Raw genomic sequence first — 21,488 nt, forward strand, 5'->3', positions numbered from 1 at the left:
AAACACCACGAGAATAACAAATATGACATGAAAACCAAATACATGAATTTAAGATAGACAAGTACCGTGCCACGTCTTATCTCAATATCTCAAAAATAAGAGAAAACACAAACGACTCAACGTTAAAATGCAACACACAGAGAAACGAACAATAATATAACAATGACCATCTTCCTGACTTGGTACAGGACACTTTTAAAGGGGAATAAAAGTGGTGGGTTGAACCTAGTTTTATGGCATGCCAAACCTCGCACTTTAATGGCAAAGTTTAATATAACATTGAAATGACAACATAATATTACAGCACTACAATACAAAATTAAAATTCACATAAAAATGACCTCAAGACGGAATATCCTTCTTTGAAACCCTAAAATTCAATATAAAGACAAATACTCGACTTGGAACACCCTAGGAGTGTTCTGAAACCGTTATATTATAAATAAAATCACACAATTTTTGTTCTTCTCACATTTAGACTGTTACATTTACATTTTTATGCACTGTTCATCCCTTCACAACATTAATTTGTTGGAGTGTGAGATCACAGACTAGACATACATCTGTAAATTAGTACATGTAGTTAAATATAGACAAAGCTCCTCATATGTTCAGACAGCAAACTTTTAGAGAATAAAAGGAGTGACCGGCTTTATATAATCAGAATTCAACATCATCTACAATAAAAAAAAAATCTCATTGGTATTTGATAGCAATATTCTGTGAATTTTTTTTAATTATATATTGATTTCCCTTATCTTTCTCCACATTTATAATAGGACTTCTATGAGAGAAGTTTTCAGTTCAAGATTAATAAATGGACAATAAGAATAAAGAGTTTATCTCCTCATGTATGACCCTTTATTTAGAATAATACAGTTGATTTTGTTTACTTAATTCAATTATCAATTTAGTCTATGTTGTGTCATGTGTACTATTGTTTTTCTGTCTGTCTTTTTCATTTTTAGCCATGGCGTTGTCAGTTTGTATTAGATTTATGAGTTTGACTGTCCCTTTGGTATCTTTCGTCCCTCTTTTAGCCCCTGTCGTGACATTATAAAGATTCTTTCGATTTTTACAAATTCTTCAGATAGAAACATACTTTAAAATTATGTAATAATACAAAATACAAAGACTGTGGTGCTACCTTAACTTATATCTACACTGAATATATAGCAAATTATTAATACGAGATAGCTAAAAAAAAATGGATTAGGATAAAAGTTAATAATAGTTATCAAAGGTACCAGAATTGTAATTTAATACGCTAGACGCGCGCGTTGAGTCTTCAAAGGACTCATCAGTGACGCTCATATCAAAATACGTATTAAGCCAAACAAGTACAAAGTCGAAGATCATTGAGGACCCAAACGTTCATATAGCTGGCATGAACATTGGAGGTATTATTTGCCGAAATTCGCATTGAGTACCATAAATGTTTTACATAAAATATTTTAAAATGAATGGGATGGAAATTCATACTAGATACTTTCAGATTGATAAAACAAATCACAAATATTTCCGTATGAATTATTGATACAGCGGATGTAATCTCGAGTGTTTCCTAATTTGAATTACACAAGCTACATAGTAAAAAGGACAAGCTAAACATGAAGTACATTTTTCAATTTTTTCTTGTGTTCATCTTTTCCGAATTAAATTTGGGAGGTAGGTCAATTTTACAGATTTGTTACACATTTTTTATTCGAATGTTTAAATAGTTTATTTGGTTAACATTCCTTTTGTTTAAATCGGTAATTTAGTTTATTAAATGTTTACCTAAATATATAACACGTTAGCGTTAGATAAAAATGCAAACATCTACTTTAACGAAAAGCAAACCTTAAGTTTTATTACCCGTCTACAATTGTAGGGGTATTTTGTTTTCTTAGATGTGAGTCCGTACGTAAGTTGTCCGTTCCTCCTTAGCAGGTTAATGAAAACGTATCTTTTTGCAGGTAAAATCGGCTTATCAAACAAATCCGAGTACTTTTCTGAATTTAACATATATGCAAACTTATTGAGTGCAATTTATTACTGTTGAAGACATTTATGTTTACACCAAATCAACGATAATAAATGTATTTTTTTTTCAAATTTAACTAGGAGCCTATAAAAACGAAACAAAAAAAACCAACAATTTATGAATTTCCTTCGATAGGAAAAAATTTCGGTTTCGGTTAAGAACGTCTTTAGTTCATCAGTATTTACAATCTACCAAATATGTCGAATTTAAGTTGAAATTAACATTTTTTTTTTTAAATTTGAAATGAAAATATATTTCTGCTAGCAGGAAAGAACAGCAACAAAGGCTTGTTTGATTCTGTGAATTTTCAATAAAACATTTTGAATTACTTTTATCTGTCAGAGTAGAATTATTTCTTTCAATTATTTCTATAATGCAATCTGTTCTATTAAAATTTTTTTCTCAATTACAGCTAGCTTGAAAATAACGATTATTTCGGATATCCAGTATGACGATGCACAGACAAACTGTACATCTGAGTTTTTCGGTACACTTATACCATTCCAGATACTACAAATCAACGCCTCTTTTGTTCTGGAAGCTTTAGATGTCAACGAAACAGCATGGACTGGTCTAGAAAAGTTTGTACTCGGATGTCAAAATGAAACTGGTATGTCACTTTCAGTCGATATATAAAATGCAATCTTGTTTGTTTAAAAATGTTACATACTCGAACAGGACAAGCAGTATGTTAAAAAACCGAATATGCGTGAACTGTACATTATATTATAAATTAAACGATTGACATGATTTTTGTTTTAATTGCAAATATTTGAATGTAAGGATTCAATATCTCTATATTAAAACTGCAGGCTACTGAAACGAAGTAGCTGTGTTATGAAAAGGTAGATACGTCTCTTTACATTTTACAGAGGGGTTCAGTAAAACAACTACGACGTACTTATTCATACCATCAGTCCTACATAAAAGCAAGAAATATTTGACATCAAGGTCCTATAACGTTTTATAGAACATGAGTAGTTTCACATTTCTTTTTCATATGTTTTCTTTAAGTAATGTTATTTTGTAAATCATAGGTTCAAACTTCCTCTCGCGACGAAGGCTATTTAAGATACAAGACTATCTGTTTTACATTTCTGCTTTTCAAACATTTCGTCGCGTGCTAATATGAAGATATTTATCTCAGAAAATATTATATTGCGCATGGAAATCATATCGTGTTGGTTTTGTTTTTTGTTTGTTTTTCTAAATGAGAAACTTTATGTTTGAGTTTTCGTTCTTATTTTTTCAGGAATATGCAAAGAAATAAAGCATGGACGAGTGCCAACGTCTGACAAGCTTAATTACACGTGTGGTATGTACAGTTATGTGTATTTAGACTTTTTAACACAAGTTATTTAATTATCAAACCGGATTGCAATTTGACGTTATATAGTGGACAAGCAGACTGAAGGTTTAAAATTACTCTATAAACATATCAAATCAGTCAATCCCGATAATGGTTGTAACTATCGAGTTCAACTCCGAAGACCTACGATGACTGTATAAGCGACATACACACAAAAATAGATATAAACAGAAAGCGAACTTCAATTTTTCTAGGTCTGTTTAGATTCATTTTTAGCTCACCTGACCTGAAAGGTCAAGTGAGCTTTTCTCATCACTTGGCGTCCGTCGTCCGTCGTCCGTTAACTTTTACAAAAATCATCTCCTCTGAAACTACTGGGCCAAATTTAACCAAACTTGGCCACAATTATCCTTGGGGTATTTATTTCAAAAAATGTGTCCAGGGACCTGGCCATCCAACCAAGATGGCCGCCATGGCTAAAAATAGAACACAGGGGTAAAATGTATATTTTGGCTTATATCTTTGAAACCAAAACATTTAGAGCAAATCTGACACGGTTTAAAATTGTTGATCAGGTCAAGATCTATCAGCCCTGAAATTTTCAGATGAATCGGACAACCCGTTGTTAGGTTGCTGCCCTAAAATTGATAATTTTAAGAAAATTTAGCAGTTTTTGGTTATTATCTTGAATACTATTATAGATAGAGACAGATTGTAAACAGCAATAATGTTCAGCAAAGTAAAATCTACAAATAAATTAACATGACTAAAAATGTCAGTCAACCCCTTAAGGAGTTATTGCCCTTTATAGTAAATTTTTAACAAATTTTCGTCAGTTTTTGTAACTTGTACAAAAATCTTCTTTTCTGAAACTACATGGCCAAATTAAACCAAACTTGGCCATAATTATCATTGTCGTATATAGTTTAAAAAATGTGTCCGATGACACCGTCTAACAAACAAAATGGCTGACATGGCTAAAATTAGAACATAGTGGTAAAATGCAGTTTTTGATTTATATCTTAAAAACTAAGACATTTAGGACAAACCTTTAAGATTTAAATGTATATCAGAATAAGATCTATCCCCTCGCAAATTTTCAGACAACTCGTTGTTGGGTTGCTGCCCAAAAATTGATAATTTTAAGGAAATTTTGCAGTTTTTGGTTATTATCTTGAATACTATTATAGATAGAGATAAACTATAAACAGCAATTTTGTTCAGCAAAGTAGGATCTACAAATAAGTCAACATAATAAAAATTGTAAGAGTACCCCTTGAGGAGTTATTGCCCTTTATAGTCAATTTTGAACAACTTTTCGTCATTTTTGTACAAAAATCTTCTTTTCCAAAACTATGGGCCATAATAAACTAAACTTGGCCACAATCATTACTATGGTATCTATTTAAAAAAAAGTGTTTAATGACCCCACCTACCAACCAAGATGACCGACATCAGTAAATACAGTAACAGGTGAGCGACACAGGCTCTTGAGAGCCTCTAGTTATAGATTAGAAATATATGTTTTTTCTTTTTTTTACCTGTATAAGAATGGTCTTGATTGGGCAAACAAAATCATACTTTATCTCTTTAAAAGAGGGACGAAAGATACCAAAGGGACAGTCAAACTCTGTATAAATCTAAAACAAACTGACAACGCCATGGCTAAAAATGAAAAAGACAAACAGAAAAACAATAGTACACATGCCACAACATAGAAAACTAAAGAATAAACAACACGTACCCCACCAAAAACTAGGGGTGATCTCAGGTGCTCCGGAAGGGTAAGCAGATCCTGCACCACATGTGGCACCCGTCGTGTTGCTTATGTGATTACAAATCCGGTAAATAGTCTAATTCGGTAGGTCAAATTCAGGAAAGGGAAGTGGATAGTAGTTACGACGTAAGGATCATATCCGATATCATTTGTGAAACGGTTATTCCATAACGGTCAACCAACTCATGATGGCGTCCGTAAAATTTACGAAGGGATGATTTCAACTTCACCATTTGGAACTCTTGGTTTAATAGCTTCCTTGTGAGCAGTAACCCTCTATCAAGAAAATCATGATAGGAAATGCAAGCACGGGAATATCGTATCAATTGGGAGATATATACCCCGTATGCAGGTGCTGCTGGAATGTTGCTACTTAGAAATGGAAAGTTCACAATTGGAAAGCTGTAATCATCTTTCTATATTCGGCTTTCTATACGATATAAAAAAGGATCTTTCAATTAGCTGTGAAATTCTGGACTTATTATTACAAATTATGTAGGTGGCGTTTGTGGTTAATGGTGTGGGCAATTTTGTTCTTGCTAATTGCTTCAAAATAAAATAGCCATTCGGAACAAGTTAAATCTGACTTAACTCACATTACAGACAGTTTTGAATCATCGCATTGATAAATTCTATTGATAAATTTGTTTAGGGGCCAGCTGAAGGACGCCTCCGGGTGCGGGAATTTCTCGCTACATTGAAGACCTGTTGGTGACCTTCTGCTGTTGTTTTTTTTATTTGGTCGGGTTGTTGTCTCTTTGACACATTCCCCATTTCCATTCTCAATTTTATATTCTTAGATTATATAAAAAAAAGATGTGGTATGATTGCCAATGAGACAACTATCCACAAAAGACCAAAATGACACAAATATTAACAACTATAGGTCACCGTACAACCTTCAACAATGAGCAAAGCCCATACCGCATTGTCAGCTATAAAAGGCCCCGATAAGACAATGTAAAACAATTCAAACGAGAAAACTAACGGCCTTATTTATGTATAAAAGAATGAACGAAAAACAAATATGTAACACTTAAACAAACGACAACCACTGAATAACAGGCTCCGGACTTGGGACAGGCACATACATAAGTAATATGGCGGGGTGAAACATGTTAGTGGGATCCCAACCCTCTCCTGGGACAGTGGTATAATAGGACAACATAAGAACGAACTATAAAAATCAGTTGAAAAAGGCTTAACTCATCAGATAGACAAAAAATACAAATGAACGTGGCCGGGTACTTATACATCCCGACACAAAAAGACACAATGAACAGATCTGAGAGTACTCGCAGTTATCTGACAGCTTGTTCAAAGCAACTTACAACTAATAAAAAAATCATGCCTCTATGACTAAACAATCAATCCGTACACATCCAACATACAACGGATTTAGTGTAAAGACGTCAAAAACAGCCAGAGAAAAACATGACCTTGTGCAATGCCAAGTTACAGGTATCGACAGATTGTAGACCCATGAAATGAAAATGTATATGTATATAACATACTAGTAAAATTTAGTTAGCTTTTAATCTACTGATAACAAAATCAATATTCATACCAATAAAAACAATATTCAATGATCTTATTACAGTGTTGAATAGGTAACCTTTTAGAATAAGTTTATTCAAAGGAGTAACAAGTTTACATGGATCATTTCTAAATTTCCAGGCACGGTTAACAACATTTCCGTAAAAATGAGGATGTGCTATCCCGATTGAAATAAGTTTTCTACAGGTACAACCAAACTTCAAAACCAAATCTTTATATCTATGGAAAAATTTAGTAAAGGTTTTAAGTAATTCATGGTAACGATATCCCTGGTTTAATAATTTACCAGTAAAACATAGTTTTCGTTCGTTAAAATCAAAAACGTCACAACAGACACAGGCATAGCAAACAAGTTTTGAAATATAAACACCGTAAGATGGTGCCAAAGGAACATCACCATCTAAAAATGGAAAATTAACAACAGGGAACGAAAAATCGTCTATTTTGTCGTAAATTTTGGTGTGTAGTTTCCCGTCTGAAACCGAAATATCTAAATCCAGGAAAGGACAGTTATTACCGAATATGTTTACTCTATTTTTTTAAGCTAAAATATAATATTGAAAATGTGAAGCAATTTAGTATTGCATATGCTTCACTGCCTTACATTAATATATGCTATATTCCTGAATAATATTATGTATATCGCCCCTGACTTTCTCTTTACGGACGCAATCACGAGTTGGTTGACCGTTACGAAATTACCGTTTCACAGATGATATCATGGCGTTGTCAGTTTATTTTCAATCTATGAGTGTGACTCTCCCTCTGGTATCTTTCGTCTCTCTTTAAGATAACATATTTGCAAAAGCAGTGTTGGTCATATTGCGATGTTTCCATTTCGCCTCAACTGTATATATTTTAGTTAAACAGTACAAATGAATAAACGTAAAACTATGACGAGGTTGCTAATGCTAATTGAAGTTAAAAAAGCTTTATAATACAAGTCGTATTCTGTTATTCCACACACACAGTATAAATTAAATGTAAAAATTGCTATATCGTTTGAAAAATAATATCAACTAATTAAATCTCAGTTTATGTAAGGTTAATTATTTTTTACCATATTAAAATAGAAAATCTTCCTTACTTTGTGAAGTGAGTTTTGCAAAATGACAAAGAAAATAAAAAATTCTCAACTCCTTCTTTGAAATCATGCACATTATGAATTTTGAAATCAATTATTATGAATTTTTGAAAGATAGCAGATGCTCATTCTGTTTTTATTTTATTAAAAAAACATATACGATCTCATTTGCTCAATTCATGTTAATTAGATTTGGTAAAAATATCATAATGCTAGGAGTTGACATGATGCTATTTTTGTCTGGGAAAAAAATCCCATACTATATGAAAATAAGAAGATGAGGAATGCTTGCTAATAAGTCAACTACTGGCCAAAGTATAAATGATGTGGATGTTAGCTATTATATGAGATGAAATGCTTGCTATAACTACCAATTAACGCCAAGTGCAAAAGGGAGGGAATTATATTCAATTGTATACATTTTGATTATCTTCATTACTAGTAAAATATGTACTTACCTCTATCATTTTAATGTGTCAATATAAAAAAGAAGATGTGGTATGATTGCCAATGAGACAACTATCCACAAAAGACCAAAATGACACAAACATTAACAATTATAGGTCACCGTACGGCCTTCAACAATGAGCAAAGCCCATACCGCATATAGTCACCAATAAAAGGCCCCGATAAGACAATGTAAAACAATTCAAACGAGAAAACTAACGGCCTTATTTATGTAAAAATTGAACGAAAAATAAATATGTAACATATAAACAAACGACAACCACTGAATTACAGGCTCCTGAAGTATGTTTCGTTTGAAATTAAAGAGAATATATCATTTAAAAAAAATAATGGTATATACAATTTCGTTTACATCCAAGAAAGTTTCCCCTGACAAATGAAAAGAAAACGTTTACTCTTCTATTTTTTCATAGCGTCTGAAAAGTATATAATAGATTATTTGGGATAGAATTTTTAATCTTATTTATTTTAATTTAGCTTATGTTAGATTAATAAGAGTTCATTTAATGCAGAATGTATCGTGATAGTTGTTTCTTATGTTCTATTTAATTTTTAGTTGTCAATGATACAGTAGTGATGAATTCTAGTGAGACCAAAACATACAGCGATAGTCAACGTGACTGCCAAGCAATTAAAAGCACAGTTGCCAAACTTGATAGTCAGCAACCATTATATAGGCTCCCAACGAGTATTCAGGTTCCTGAAAGGGGTGAAGAGTGGTTTGAGTTGGTGGACACAGACTATCTTAAAAGAAGTAATTATCAGATTTACAAAAACATCTATATATTTATTCTGTTTCTATGAATTTTATTAAAGTTGGAGAAAGGGAAATCATATAAGATCCTATAATAACAATTATATTTATGATAATTAATTAGGAAAATAATGCACGTATTCATTTATTATTCATACGTAAAAATAATTCCATTATTTGATCTCAGATGATAAATTAAGATAATGAATATAGGATTTGAAAAATGGGTTTCATCAGTCAGTGTTGAGTATTCTATCACACTTTGGTCCTTTTTTTAAAGGTAATAATGTGACAATTAATATTTTCTTTCTTTGTATAGGTTTGATACGGAGGTGCCAGTATGTGAGGAAAACTGATGAATGTTCTTTACGGATAGAATTTGGGGACTGTGATTATACAAGAAAAGGAATCTGCTATACAGGTCCTTTTTTAATTGAATCATTACATTATTTTTTTTCCGTTTCACATAGAGCTGGTTAAAGTCTACGAATTTCTAAAGAAATACCGTTCAAACAGTGTAACTCTTTGGTTAAAAAAATAGTCGCACGTTCTTTAAATTTGCACCAAATAACTAGTCGTTCCGGGCATATTCAATGCTATCGTAGATTTTAAAAATAGAAAGTGACACAACAATATAGTTTATATTATAACCCAGATAAGGTAAAGAGTTGTATCTGCACAATACCTCTTGAATGTCTTCGCAGAGATGATTTCTTTGCAAGATAATGGTATTGTTACTGGAAACTGCAACTTGACCAACCATATTGTTATATTTAATTTAGGGATGAATAATTAATACTCTTTCTATATATTTTATAGACGAAGATATGTCGTATCAAAGCAGTCTCAAATTTGTTGAGTTCAATGGAAATGATAATATCACCGCGAGAGACAGAGTTGACATTTCAGAAGAAAGTTTTTGTTGTATGTACATTTCGTAATTAATATTTGATTTGATGTTATTTTTTGGATACTGCTATTTGTCTACTTGTATTTTCGTTTTAGCCATGGCTTTGTTAGTTCAATTTCGACTTATGAGGTTAAATACACCATTGGAACAGGTTTTTAAATGGCACAAAGGTTACGTAGAAAGATGAACTTCTATAAATAGCCGGTCAATTATCTCATGCATAGAGTTTTTTTTCTAGCCAATTCTTTGAACAGTAATTGTATTTTATAGCATTAATTACCAGTTGAATGAGTACTTATATATATGCGTTATATCTTGTTTTTAGTTTTATGTTCTTCAAAGTATTTCGATTGTAGAATTCCAGGCAATGAGTCTTTTCCATGCTTGATCAATAAAAATTCTAGAGATTAAATTGTGCTCATGAAATGTATATCAGACTCCTATCTTTAAAAATTTTATAATACTTTTTTTTATACAATGTAACATGTAAACCAAAATGTAGATACCAAAACACAATATTAAAGACATAGTTACACACATATAAATAGCAGACCACTCTCACAAAGTAAACGTAGACAATGTAATTCACATAGAACAGATTAAAATCTAGTAATTGGGAAACATATGCTTAACCTGCTTCTAATGGTGTAATTGGGGAAAACAGTACGAATGAACAATATTTACTAGTAATTAATTTTGTTTATCTCTAGATGTCTCGACGGCAACCTCTATCAAGGAAACAACAGAAAGTAAGTTAGTTTATATGAATATGTCCTATTTGTGATTTTGATTTGGTCTCATGACATTCATTAAATAATTGTTCTACATAATTTAATTAAAATCCATCATAAATCACCCGTTTGAACAATACTTAACGGCAACAATATTGAATAGCGTCCCTTCATCATGGTCGCTATGAGACTCGTTGTTGCTAAGGTGTCTCTCGTGATGTATATTTTTTTTCCTCTCAAAAAAATCCTTTAAAAATACCACGAAATATGAAATAACCTTAAAATAGAAAACACAAAGTAAGTTATAAGAGTGGTAGCATAAGCTGTGGAAATGATCCTACCAAAACCTGACTTTGAAAAATGTACATGAGTCTAATCTCTGCTTTGCCTTGCCTCTACTGAAATAGCCATAAACACGTTACCACTTAACGAATTACCAAACACTGTCGGTTTTAGTTTTACCATTCGATAACTAATTTAAACTACCCGGTCTATTGGAACAATCTCGATTGTTTAATGTCATATATGAGACATAGCATTTTGTTGGTGACGTTCTTGTTGGTATATACGTTTTTGTTTTATCGTGTTTGGCATTTATGATGTATGTTGTTATTTGAGAGAAACTTTCTGTCGACTTTCTAATATACCTACATTATCATTGATTATGAAAAAAAGGGTGCTATAAAGTATTTTAGCGCAAAATATCTTGTCATTTCTTTTTTTAATTTAGATATGCCACCTTCTACCCAAGAACATACCACAAGTACAACAAGACCAAAACAATGTATGATTATAGTTTCTATAGTGACAAGTGCATGTATATCTTTGGCTGTGTGAGTGAGAAAAAAAAACGAAAATCATGATGACCTAATTATATAATTCACACTTTTGATTATTCTTTGCTTTTCCTCTAGTTTTTTAATAATTCATGAATATTTAGTACGAGAACAGGTCACCGAAATATGATAAGTAGGTCATCTAATAGGGGCCGTACTAGTGAGACTGGAAATTTTGACTGCAATTGGAAATAGTAGTATGGTCAGATCAAACGTTTTCGTACGTCATATGAATTTGTACTATGTATATTAATTCAATAAAAATTGTGATGTCACAATACATTTTAAATAGCACGTAAGCGCATGAGACGAGAATATATTTAAAACGGACAGCAATTTTGCCTTGCAACATGTCATCTTCGATAGCCTGAAAGAATTGTTGTAAGGGTTTATAAACGAGGAATTGGAGTAAACGTCATTATTCAGACCGGACGTGGCTGTGTATTTATGCATCTCGTAACAACCAAACGGACCCCCAATTTTTGCAAGGGTTTTACTGCGGTTGGATTTAGATAACAAGTAACTATACTTCGATTTCCATTGTCACCCTTGAGGTATATAATGACTTAAAAACCAAAACAATCCAAAGCGGCAAATTATAATGTATTGATTCTGTTAAAGTAAGAGGATATTACAATCTGCGAAAAATATTAAAAGCAACAGCTCTTTCATTGTACAATTGTAACATGCTTTATAATACCTTTATCAGATGTCATGATGTTCAACAGTATGGTTTTGATAAATTCCGATAGTTGTTTCCCAATCTTTGTACTTAGACCTACATGTTTAATAAGTAAACCAATGTCGATATACTTATTGTTCATTGCCTAAATTTTCAGTTTAGTGTACTACATGTATCTTTATGCCATGGTATGATAAAATAGTAAACATTTTAAAAGTTTGCAAATAGTAAAAGTTTTAGCTTAAAAATCCAACTCTTTTTTTTTATCAAAAGACAAAATAATATTGTTTTAACAATTTTAATCACACGCACCTCCGTAGAAAGCGTAGTTTCTAAAAGGTGGTGTTTGTTATAAAAATACATGAAAAATACATCCTGATTTTTGTATCTTAACCTCAACTTACGAAATTCAAACATCCTGCAATGTGTTCAAATATTCAACAGTGGTTTAAAATAGTTTCAGATAATCCAAAGGATGAAACCAGTGCAACAGGTACGATAATGTATATGTGCATGACAACTTAGTAAATTAAATTGTAGCACTTTTTGTACAATAAACTTGAAAATTTGGCAACAAATTAAATTGTTTTTACACATTTAGTTGAATTCGCATAAAAAATGTCTTTATTAAGGGCATTCGATACAATTTTGATCCCGTATTTAAAGTTTGATGAACATTTCCATATAGGCTATTTTTTCCTTATTGAATCAAATATGTAATAAAAAATATACCTTCATGTGCTACTTTTTGAGTTAAATGAGATGAAAATTTGGTTTATTTGCTCAAAATTCGGATTTGTGGCCGTATTTTTCTTTTCGAAAGAAAGACATAACTTTTTTGTTTTAAAAGATAAACATAAATTGTTTTTTGTTATATAATTTGTAATTTCTGTATTTTATAGGTATCTTAAACATTTATGCGTTTTTATACGCCCGTCGTCTTTTTATGGGGCTTTATTCATAAAAAAAGGGGGGATTTTCAACACTTCGGACGATAACTCAAAAAGGCTTTCACCAATGTCCATTAAACTTTGGTGAATTGTTAATATCTATTGATGTAAGCTCCCTTTCAATTTTTATAAATTTCAGATTTTAAGTTTTGGATTTATAGGGCTTTATTCATAAAAAAAGGGGGATTTTTAACACTTCGGACAATAACTCAAAAAGGCTTTCACCAATGTCCATGAAACTTTGGTGAATTGTTTATATCTATTAATGTAAGCTCCCTTTCAATTTTTATAAATTTCAGATTTAAAGTTTTGGATTTATGGGGCTTTATTCATAAAAAAAGGGGGATTTTTAATACTTCGGACAATAACTCAAAAAGGCTTTCACCAATGTCCATGAAACTTTGGTGAATTGTTTATATCTATTAATGTAAGCTCCCTTTCAATTTTTATAAATTTCATATTTTACATTTCCCTGTTATGAATTTTTATGCTTAGAGAAAGGGGGATTTTCCAATTTTGGGACAATAACTAACATTTTCACAAAATTTTATGCCACTTTGATAAATTGTTTATATCTATTGACCTTAAAAGTGCCAATTTTTTGGTGCATTTTTATTTATTATATGGGGGGGGGGGGGGGGGTATTTGACAGGGCTCACACTATTTCTAGTTGATCATATAAATTCATTTAAAGCATAAAAGACAAGTTAAAAGAGCAACGGGCGTATCATGCGCTAAAGCGCAGCCCTTTATTTAATTTAGATATAACTAATATTTATCAAACAGTCATGAATTGAGAGAAAAATATTATTTTTTTGCTGTATATTTATCAATTAAAAAAAATTGTACTATTTACAGTTTTATAAAAGTTGGTCCACATCATCGCCCTGCAAAATGAAACAAATATTCGTTTGAAAAAACGGGTCGATGCACTCGTTTTCAGATCAAATCAGTTCGAATGATAAAAAATCAGTCGACAAATGCATCTTTTCCTGATTAGTCACATAGGTTTGACGTCGCGAAAATAACATTTTACGTTAACAACGTTATTACCTCCCCTATAACTGTATCGTGTGCCCTTAATAACAAAATTAATGTAGAATTTTTTAGTTGATATATATTTTGAAAGAGATTTAAAATCTATCATTTGTTTCTCGTAAAAGTTATCTCCTTTCACTGTTATGCTTTCAAAATAATGGTTTGAACTTATATAAAATATATGTATATAAAAAAACAATTTTGAATATGTGAATTTTTGATCATTGCTTTTGTTTTAAACAGATACTACACAATTATCGACAGGTGGTACTTCAGTTGGTGTATATAGTAAAGGTATATATCATACTATACATTGTACTTTCTTTACTACGTCAAATGAGATTTTGTTATATCAGAATAACATATATAACTGAAAGTCTCAAGAAAATCATATTGCTTATCTGGCCTCTGATTTTTTTACTGTTTAATAGATTCGAGCGGTGCTATAAGTTTGGTAACAATTTTTTCTAGAATATCATAAATATAAGTAATATATTAAGAGACACAAGTTTCATTGTAACTAACACATAAAGTACAAGTAGTCTTAACGTGTAGAGTGGAGAACATCAAAAGGACAAAATAAAGATTACGAACACTTTGTTTAAAACCTGCTGAATTAGGAAATGCAAGGTTAAAATGGACAAACTTTGCAATCATTGCGGAATTTTTTTAGCCAATGTTGTCTTAGTTTGATCTAATCTGCTAGAAACGCACTAGTACGTTGTACAATATCATACCTTGTAGGTCTACTTCCGACAAAAAATCTAACTTACAATGAAATTTTGTTAAAATAAATAATTTATTTTTTAGTTCCTGTTGTACCTGCTGTACCTGCTGAGCCTGCTGAACCCAGAAAACCTTCCTCAGAGGAATCAAATAGTATTATCATAATTATAATTATTATAGTTTTCATTTTTAGTATCACTGTTGTTGTTGTTAGGTTGTAGAGAATGTTCTGAACATCTACCATGTCGAAAAAATCATTGACATAAAAACAATTGCCACTTTTCGCTAAAGGATGGTCAATTCGTAAATTTAAAAACAAACCACTTAATAGACATCCACACTATGAAATCAAAGTAAGCAAGACAACGCAAAGGCAACAAGAAAGTGTAAAGGACAACAAACACAATCATATTAACAACACGACCCCACACAAAACACGGATAAACTTAGATGATTTTAAAGGGAAATGATCAAAATTATGTGTTTACCAGTGGCAACTATTCATTAGGTTTTAGATAGTGTTTACAGAACCGATTGTAATGGGTAAAATAATGCTAAAAGAAAATTTAAAGGAAAATCCGACCACAAAATAAAAAAAAGAATAGAGAATTGTGTAGTGCTTAAACATAAAGATGAGAAATGTATTACCGTACATTCACTCGTAGGTTTCATTCAATTTTCAATAATTTTTTTATCAGACCTATGGATTATTGCTGTCGTTATAATAACCCTTTTGGTGATCATGATAATTGTTCTTGTCATGATTTGGAGACATAAAAGAAGACAACGGTAATAATATATAAGTTGTAAAAGATAACCATTCACTTAGTTACATTACTTATACTTGCTTGAGGTCTACTATAAATTATTGCAGCTCCTAATCAGACTTTGTAAAACGTAACAAGTGTCTAAGTAGAAAGTTAATGCACCAGGGATATGTCAAAGAAATTCTCGACCTTTTCTAAGAGAGTTCATCGGAGGGTACCAATACCTTGTAGATAAATATTCTGTATCAACTGCACAAAAAATACACGATGGTCTTGGAGTATAAATTATGGGGACTGACGTTGTGTATCCACTAAATAACGTGATATATTATTCTTTTATTTTTTTTTTATGAATATTTCTTTTCTTGTTTAGTCTGTTTTTCATGTCAACCGTTTGGCCATGTTGGCGTTGCTCTGTTTTTATACATCCCTCATCATGCTCATTGTGTTATTATTTTATGATAATGTTTTGTATTTTTGTCTTTCATATTTGTTTAAGTGCTTTGTTTGAAAGCTTTTTTTCGTTTCTTTTTAACATATGACGTGACTCTGTGCTTATAAATCCCGTCATTTTTCTATGATAATTTTTGTATTCTTATCTTGCATTTTTGCTTATGTACTTGGTCTATATGCCTTGTTTGCGTTCTTTGTTACAGATTTGTTTTATTTCATAGTGATTAACATTATAACACAATGTTGACTAATGTACCCCTATGTGTGACATTTTAACTTATTATGTCTGTTTGTTTTATTCACACATAGTTATCAATATGATTGAGTTTGCTGCAACTATCATACAAGTGAGAGGTTTAGCTAGCTATATAAAACCAGGTTAAATCCACCATTTACTTCACAGGAAAATGTCTACTAAATCAGGAACATGACAGTTTTTATCCATTCGTTTCTTGTGTTTGAGCTGCTGATTTCGCCATTTTGTTTAGGGATTTCCGTTTTAAATTTGCCTCGGAGTTCAGTTTAATATATGAACTTGTTGTTAAATATACAGAATGACATTAGAAAGTTAAAAACTCACTCAGATTGTTTACTAAATAGCTAGATTTGTTAGATTTGTTGGAATGACTGTAATAGGTTTTTAATCTATGAAGAAATAACATAAAAAATGTGGTGCACACTGAATAACGCGCGTAGTGGGTTAGTTAACAGTGTGCACCACATTTTTTTTAATGTTATTTCGACAAAGACAGAAAAAATATTACAATCATTCCTTTAATGCATACAGTTATTTCTTATAATTTAATTCGAAATTCCATTTTAAACCTGCGTAAATCATGAAAAACGTTTATGACGTCATGATCACATGACAAAATTGTGTCTATGATATGATAAACAAAACGGTTTTAGCCAATAAGAAGACGCGTTACATCCAAAATTCAATTATTATGATTTACAGACATATCATTATCAGCGAATATTTTTGTTATGAAGAAGTAAAAGGAGAACAAGTCACCTGCACGGCAGTTCTTGCATTACATAAAATTAACCTTTCACCCTATAGCTACTGATAGCGAAAGGTCCAGCATGAATGTATATAAATTATGTTCTGAAAAATGGTGAATGTGATATACATGATGCTTTACACTGATTTGAAATTTAAGGAAGTTCGCTTCTGTATTAAAAGAGGGACGAAAGATACTAAAGGCACAGTCAAACTCATAAATCTCAAACAAACTGACAACGCCATGGCTAAACATGAAAAAGACAAACAGAAAAACAATAGTACACAAGACACAACATAGAAAACTAAAGAATAAACAACACGAACCCCACCAAAAACAAGGGGTGATCTCAGGTGCTCCGGAAGGGTAAGCAGATCCTGCTCCACATGTGGCTTCCGTCGTGTTGCTTATGTGATTACAAATCCGGTAAATAGTCTAATTCGGTATGTCACATTCATGAAAGGGAAGGGATTATAGTTACGACGTAAGGAACAGTTCCGATATCATTTGTGAAACGGTTATTCCATAACGGTCAACCAACTCGTGATGGCGATCCTGCTCCACATGTGGCTTCCGTCGTGTTGCTTATGTGATTACAAATTTGGTAAATAGTCTAATTCGGTATGTCACATTCATGAAAGGGAAGGGATTATAGTTACGATGTAAGGAACATATCCGATATCATTTGTGAAACGGTTATTCCATAACGGTCAACCAACTCGTGATGGCGTCCGTAAAATTTACGAAGGGATAATTTCAACTTCACCATTTGGAACTCTTGGTTTAATAGCTTCCTTGTGAGCAGTAACCCTCTATCAAGAAAATCATGATAAGAAATGCAAGCACGGGAATATCTTATCAATTGGAGGGCTGATAAAATGACATAGGGCAGAAAAAGTGTTAATCATATTCAAATGTGTAATCCTTGACAAATTACTTGCAACGTACAAAATATTGGTTTAACTGTTTTACAGATTTAATTTTAATTAGTAATTATTTCTGAGACTTGATATTCAAATTGCTACACCTTTTAAATATCAGTATCTGCCTACCTTGAAGTTAGTTAGCGCTGAATAATCTTATATGAAATTGGTTTTATTGTCAACAATGTACTATTTGTTTTACTGAAATTACCATTTGTATATTAACAGTAGTACTATACTAGAACACGATGGAGAAAAACGTGCGAGTACATCTGATGTGAGTGGCCCAGTTACAGGAAGCCTCCGACGATACCAAGCAACTTCTTCAAGACCTTACGGAACTGATTCAGGTATAGAAGTACTAGGACGAGGTATGTTTAGCGGCCTGCAATCGGAAAGTATTGAAATCACTGATTTAGATGAAGATATCGAAGAAACCAAATTGAATGATAATGGAACGTTACGAGAGGTAAATGTCATGAGTGTAAACAACGAAAATTACAACATAACCAAAGAAAGTAAAGAAGATAAAACAAAAGAGATGGAGGCTGCAAAAAAGTCAATCAGTAGCAATAATGATGTTGTTAACGAATCTGACGACAAAACTGGATTGATTCTTGACAATGGAGAACTATCTGAGGTAATGGTGATGATTGAAAATAACGATAATCAAAAAGATAAAATAAAAGAAGTAGAAGCCGAAACAAAGTCAACAAGTAGCAGTAATGATGCTATTACCGCACACAGTTCTGATGACAAAACTGGACTGATAATTGAAGATCCTTGAACTACATTTATTGACACTTTATCTTATAAAATGATAAGTCATTTGGTTTATTGTTACCCTTAAATTACAATTTGCCGTTTCATAATTTAACGCATTTTCGGTAATACTTTTAAAAATGTACAACAAATCACCGTGATTGGTTAAAAATGTTCCAAAAAATTTAAATTTATTCAATGTCGTGAGGGTACTTTCATTTTAGGGTACAAGCAATAAAATTACTCAAGGTGCTTTAAATTTGGAAACGGTCAAATTGAGTACTTTATCTCAATTTTATAGGAAGCTCATAGATATCTTTCTTCTTTTAGAATGATAAGCCTTGTATAATCGACAAAAAAATTCTATGAAACTAAAGTAATAATAGTTGAAAAAGGTAAAAAGGTAGTTTTTTATAAAAACAACATCTTATTTATAGCTACTTATTAGCGCAGCTTTACGTTGCACCAAACCGTAACTTATATCCAAATATAGTTTATGTGAAATTGAAAGACTTTTGTATTATTTGAAGAGTGTTTTGTGAAATAACATTTTTACGTTTTATGTTTGTTTTTTTTTATCTTTTATTTTGCAAAAAAAAAATTGTTTCAAAATGTAAATGTATATGATTTTATTTTACGAATGGTTGTATAAATAAGAATTTGACAGAATAATAGTATAGTTTCAATGATAAATAAATTTAAAAAAAACCACAACAAATTGAAGAATTTGGAGACTTCATATATAAACATCTATATTATTTCTACATACAAAAGGTGAATTAGTAGGAAAAAAAGTAGACAAATAAAGTTTCTTATTTTCTTTCTAAATAACTTGTATATTTAATACAAAAAAAAGTATAGATAAAAACACACCATTTTTTTCAAATGTTTAACATTTTGTGTACTTTATTAATTATTTATATAAATTTCTGTTAAAAAAAGGAGATATATTAAAAAATTAAATATGTTTCATATGAAACAACAAATGATTAATTTATGAAGCACAAATTTTTACCGAATTGTTTTATTGGATTTGGATTTAGCACGGGCATCATAACGAGAGCCAAAAGTAGAGCTTATCTCTCCGGTGTACCCCTCGTTTTAACAGGGTTCGTGATTTTTCAATTCAAAGTTTCTGAGTAGTTATTTGTGGATTGTTTTTGTTTTCTTTTTTTCTTAAAGCTATATATTGTTTTCACCGGTTAATGGTGGTTGTGTGACCCCTTGATAAATTTTACCTTTCTATCGACCCTTACATCAAAGCTTTGCAGCTGTTTATTTTTATTGTCACTGCCAACATGTTAAATTCCACGGACTCCTTATCATATTTGAAAGTTCTACAGGATAATAAAAGGAAACTAGAATTAACGTTAACAAACAGCGATTTAACTACACCATACGTTAACTTAAGGAAGACTAGTATACCAAGTGTTCATTTTACTGTGATGAATAAGCTTCCCTGTGCATTGTTTGTTTAAGTATTTTCTCAATCTATTTGATCTAAACAAGAAGTGAATGATTTCAACAGAAACTCCGGAAGACTAAAGAACAACTTTAATTTGATCAACGGATAAAAACCCTTAAGTTTTCAAAATAAGTATTACGAGGATGTATTTGATACGAATACAAAATGTGTCATAAGTACAACAGACAACAAAATGGCAACTTGTACTTGTTATGCGCATGGAAACCAGATCATGGGATTCATTGCCATCACTTCTATTCCTCTAAATTTACCCGGCCTCTATAAACAAGTATTTTTCGGCTTAAAGTCTTGATTTGATAAAGATAGATGTGATATGAGTGCCAATAAAACAACTCTCCAACTACTGAACATCAGATTTCTGACTTAGACAGTTGCAAACAATTTCAGCGGGATTAAACGTTTTAATAGCACTGAAGCTTCTTTCTTATCTGAAATAATAAGCATCACAACATAGAAAGAAACACTATAAAATATTAATTCCAATGCCTTAACTCGAACAAGAAACGTAGTAACACAAATTAACACACAATTAACGAATACATATGATTATATTATCAAAGTTAATGAAAAGAAGGTATGTATAATTAAAGTTAAAGTATAATACTTCTGAGAAATGTTAAACAATTTCAGAGGAAAAAAAAGGCAAATTGAATTTTTTTTTACATCTGATTAACTCTCTACTTTCTGGTATGTACGGCTGTGAAATCATCGTTTTGATGATTTCAGGAAGATGTTTTTAGAAGAACGTATATATATATATTGTACGCCAGAAAATTTATTTCATATTTATTATAAGTTTTGCATTATTTTTCAATACATTTTTCAGTTTACTAAAACTATTTTTCTATTCATTGTATACTCCTTAAATTATTTTCAGTTTTCAAATTGAAAGTTACATGAAAGTATAAATCAACCCCTCTGACAGTTTCAATCCACATCCTTGAAACTTTAGGAGAAGATTATACCCATTTATAGAACTAGCTTACCTGTTATTTCAACATCATCAGTTAATGAGGTTGTTCCCATTCTTCAAGTTTTGAGAAAAAACTTTTCTGCAAAACTATTTACAAAAACATCTTTTGTATCAAGCTTTTTGTATTGTTTTTAGACCAGGTATTTGACACATTAAACAACGTTTGCACATATAATGATTCATTATGAGTATAAACAAATAATTTCTGATTTGTCTTATTTGTCTAAATTTTCTGTTCCTTATATCAAAATTGCTAGATTAATATCCTACGA

General features: G+C 31.3%; 1 protein-coding gene across 1 annotated transcript; it reads left to right on the plus strand.

The window, feature by feature from the left end:
- The first annotated feature begins 1,536 nt into the window (after window positions 1–1,536).
- On the plus strand, window positions 1,537–19,169 carry LOC134707603 (uncharacterized). Its single transcript, XM_063567532.1, has 13 exons — window positions 1,537–1,668; window positions 2,439–2,636; window positions 3,279–3,341; window positions 8,778–8,975; window positions 9,295–9,396; window positions 9,795–9,899; window positions 10,596–10,634; window positions 11,347–11,400; window positions 12,592–12,627; window positions 14,366–14,416; window positions 14,933–15,001; window positions 15,547–15,637; window positions 18,224–19,169. The coding sequence occupies exons 1-13, from the start codon at window positions 1,611–1,613 to the stop codon at window positions 18,780–18,782; spliced, it is 1,623 nt and encodes a 540-aa protein (XP_063423602.1). The 5' UTR covers window positions 1,537–1,610; the 3' UTR covers window positions 18,783–19,169.
- The last annotated feature ends 2,319 nt before the right edge of the window (window positions 19,170–21,488 follow it).

The sequence above is a fragment of the Mytilus trossulus genome, chromosome 2 (assembly GCF_036588685.1).
Source record: "Mytilus trossulus isolate FHL-02 chromosome 2, PNRI_Mtr1.1.1.hap1, whole genome shotgun sequence".
NCBI lineage: Eukaryota > Metazoa > Mollusca > Bivalvia > Mytilida > Mytilidae > Mytilus > Mytilus trossulus.

Excerpts from the sequence above, each read along its gene's own strand:
- LOC134707603 (XM_063567532.1), top strand. The coding sequence starts at position 1,611 with ATGAAGTACATTTTTCAATTTTTTCTTGTGTTCATCTTTTCCGAATTA. Across the intron at positions 2,637-3,278 it reads CGGATGTCAAAATGAAACTG|GAATATGCAAAGAAATAAAG; the intron begins GTATGTCACTTT and ends TTATTTTTTCAG. Across the intron at positions 15,002-15,546 it reads TTCCTCAGAGGAATCAAATA|ACCTATGGATTATTGCTGTC; the intron begins GTATTATCATAA and ends TTTTTTTATCAG.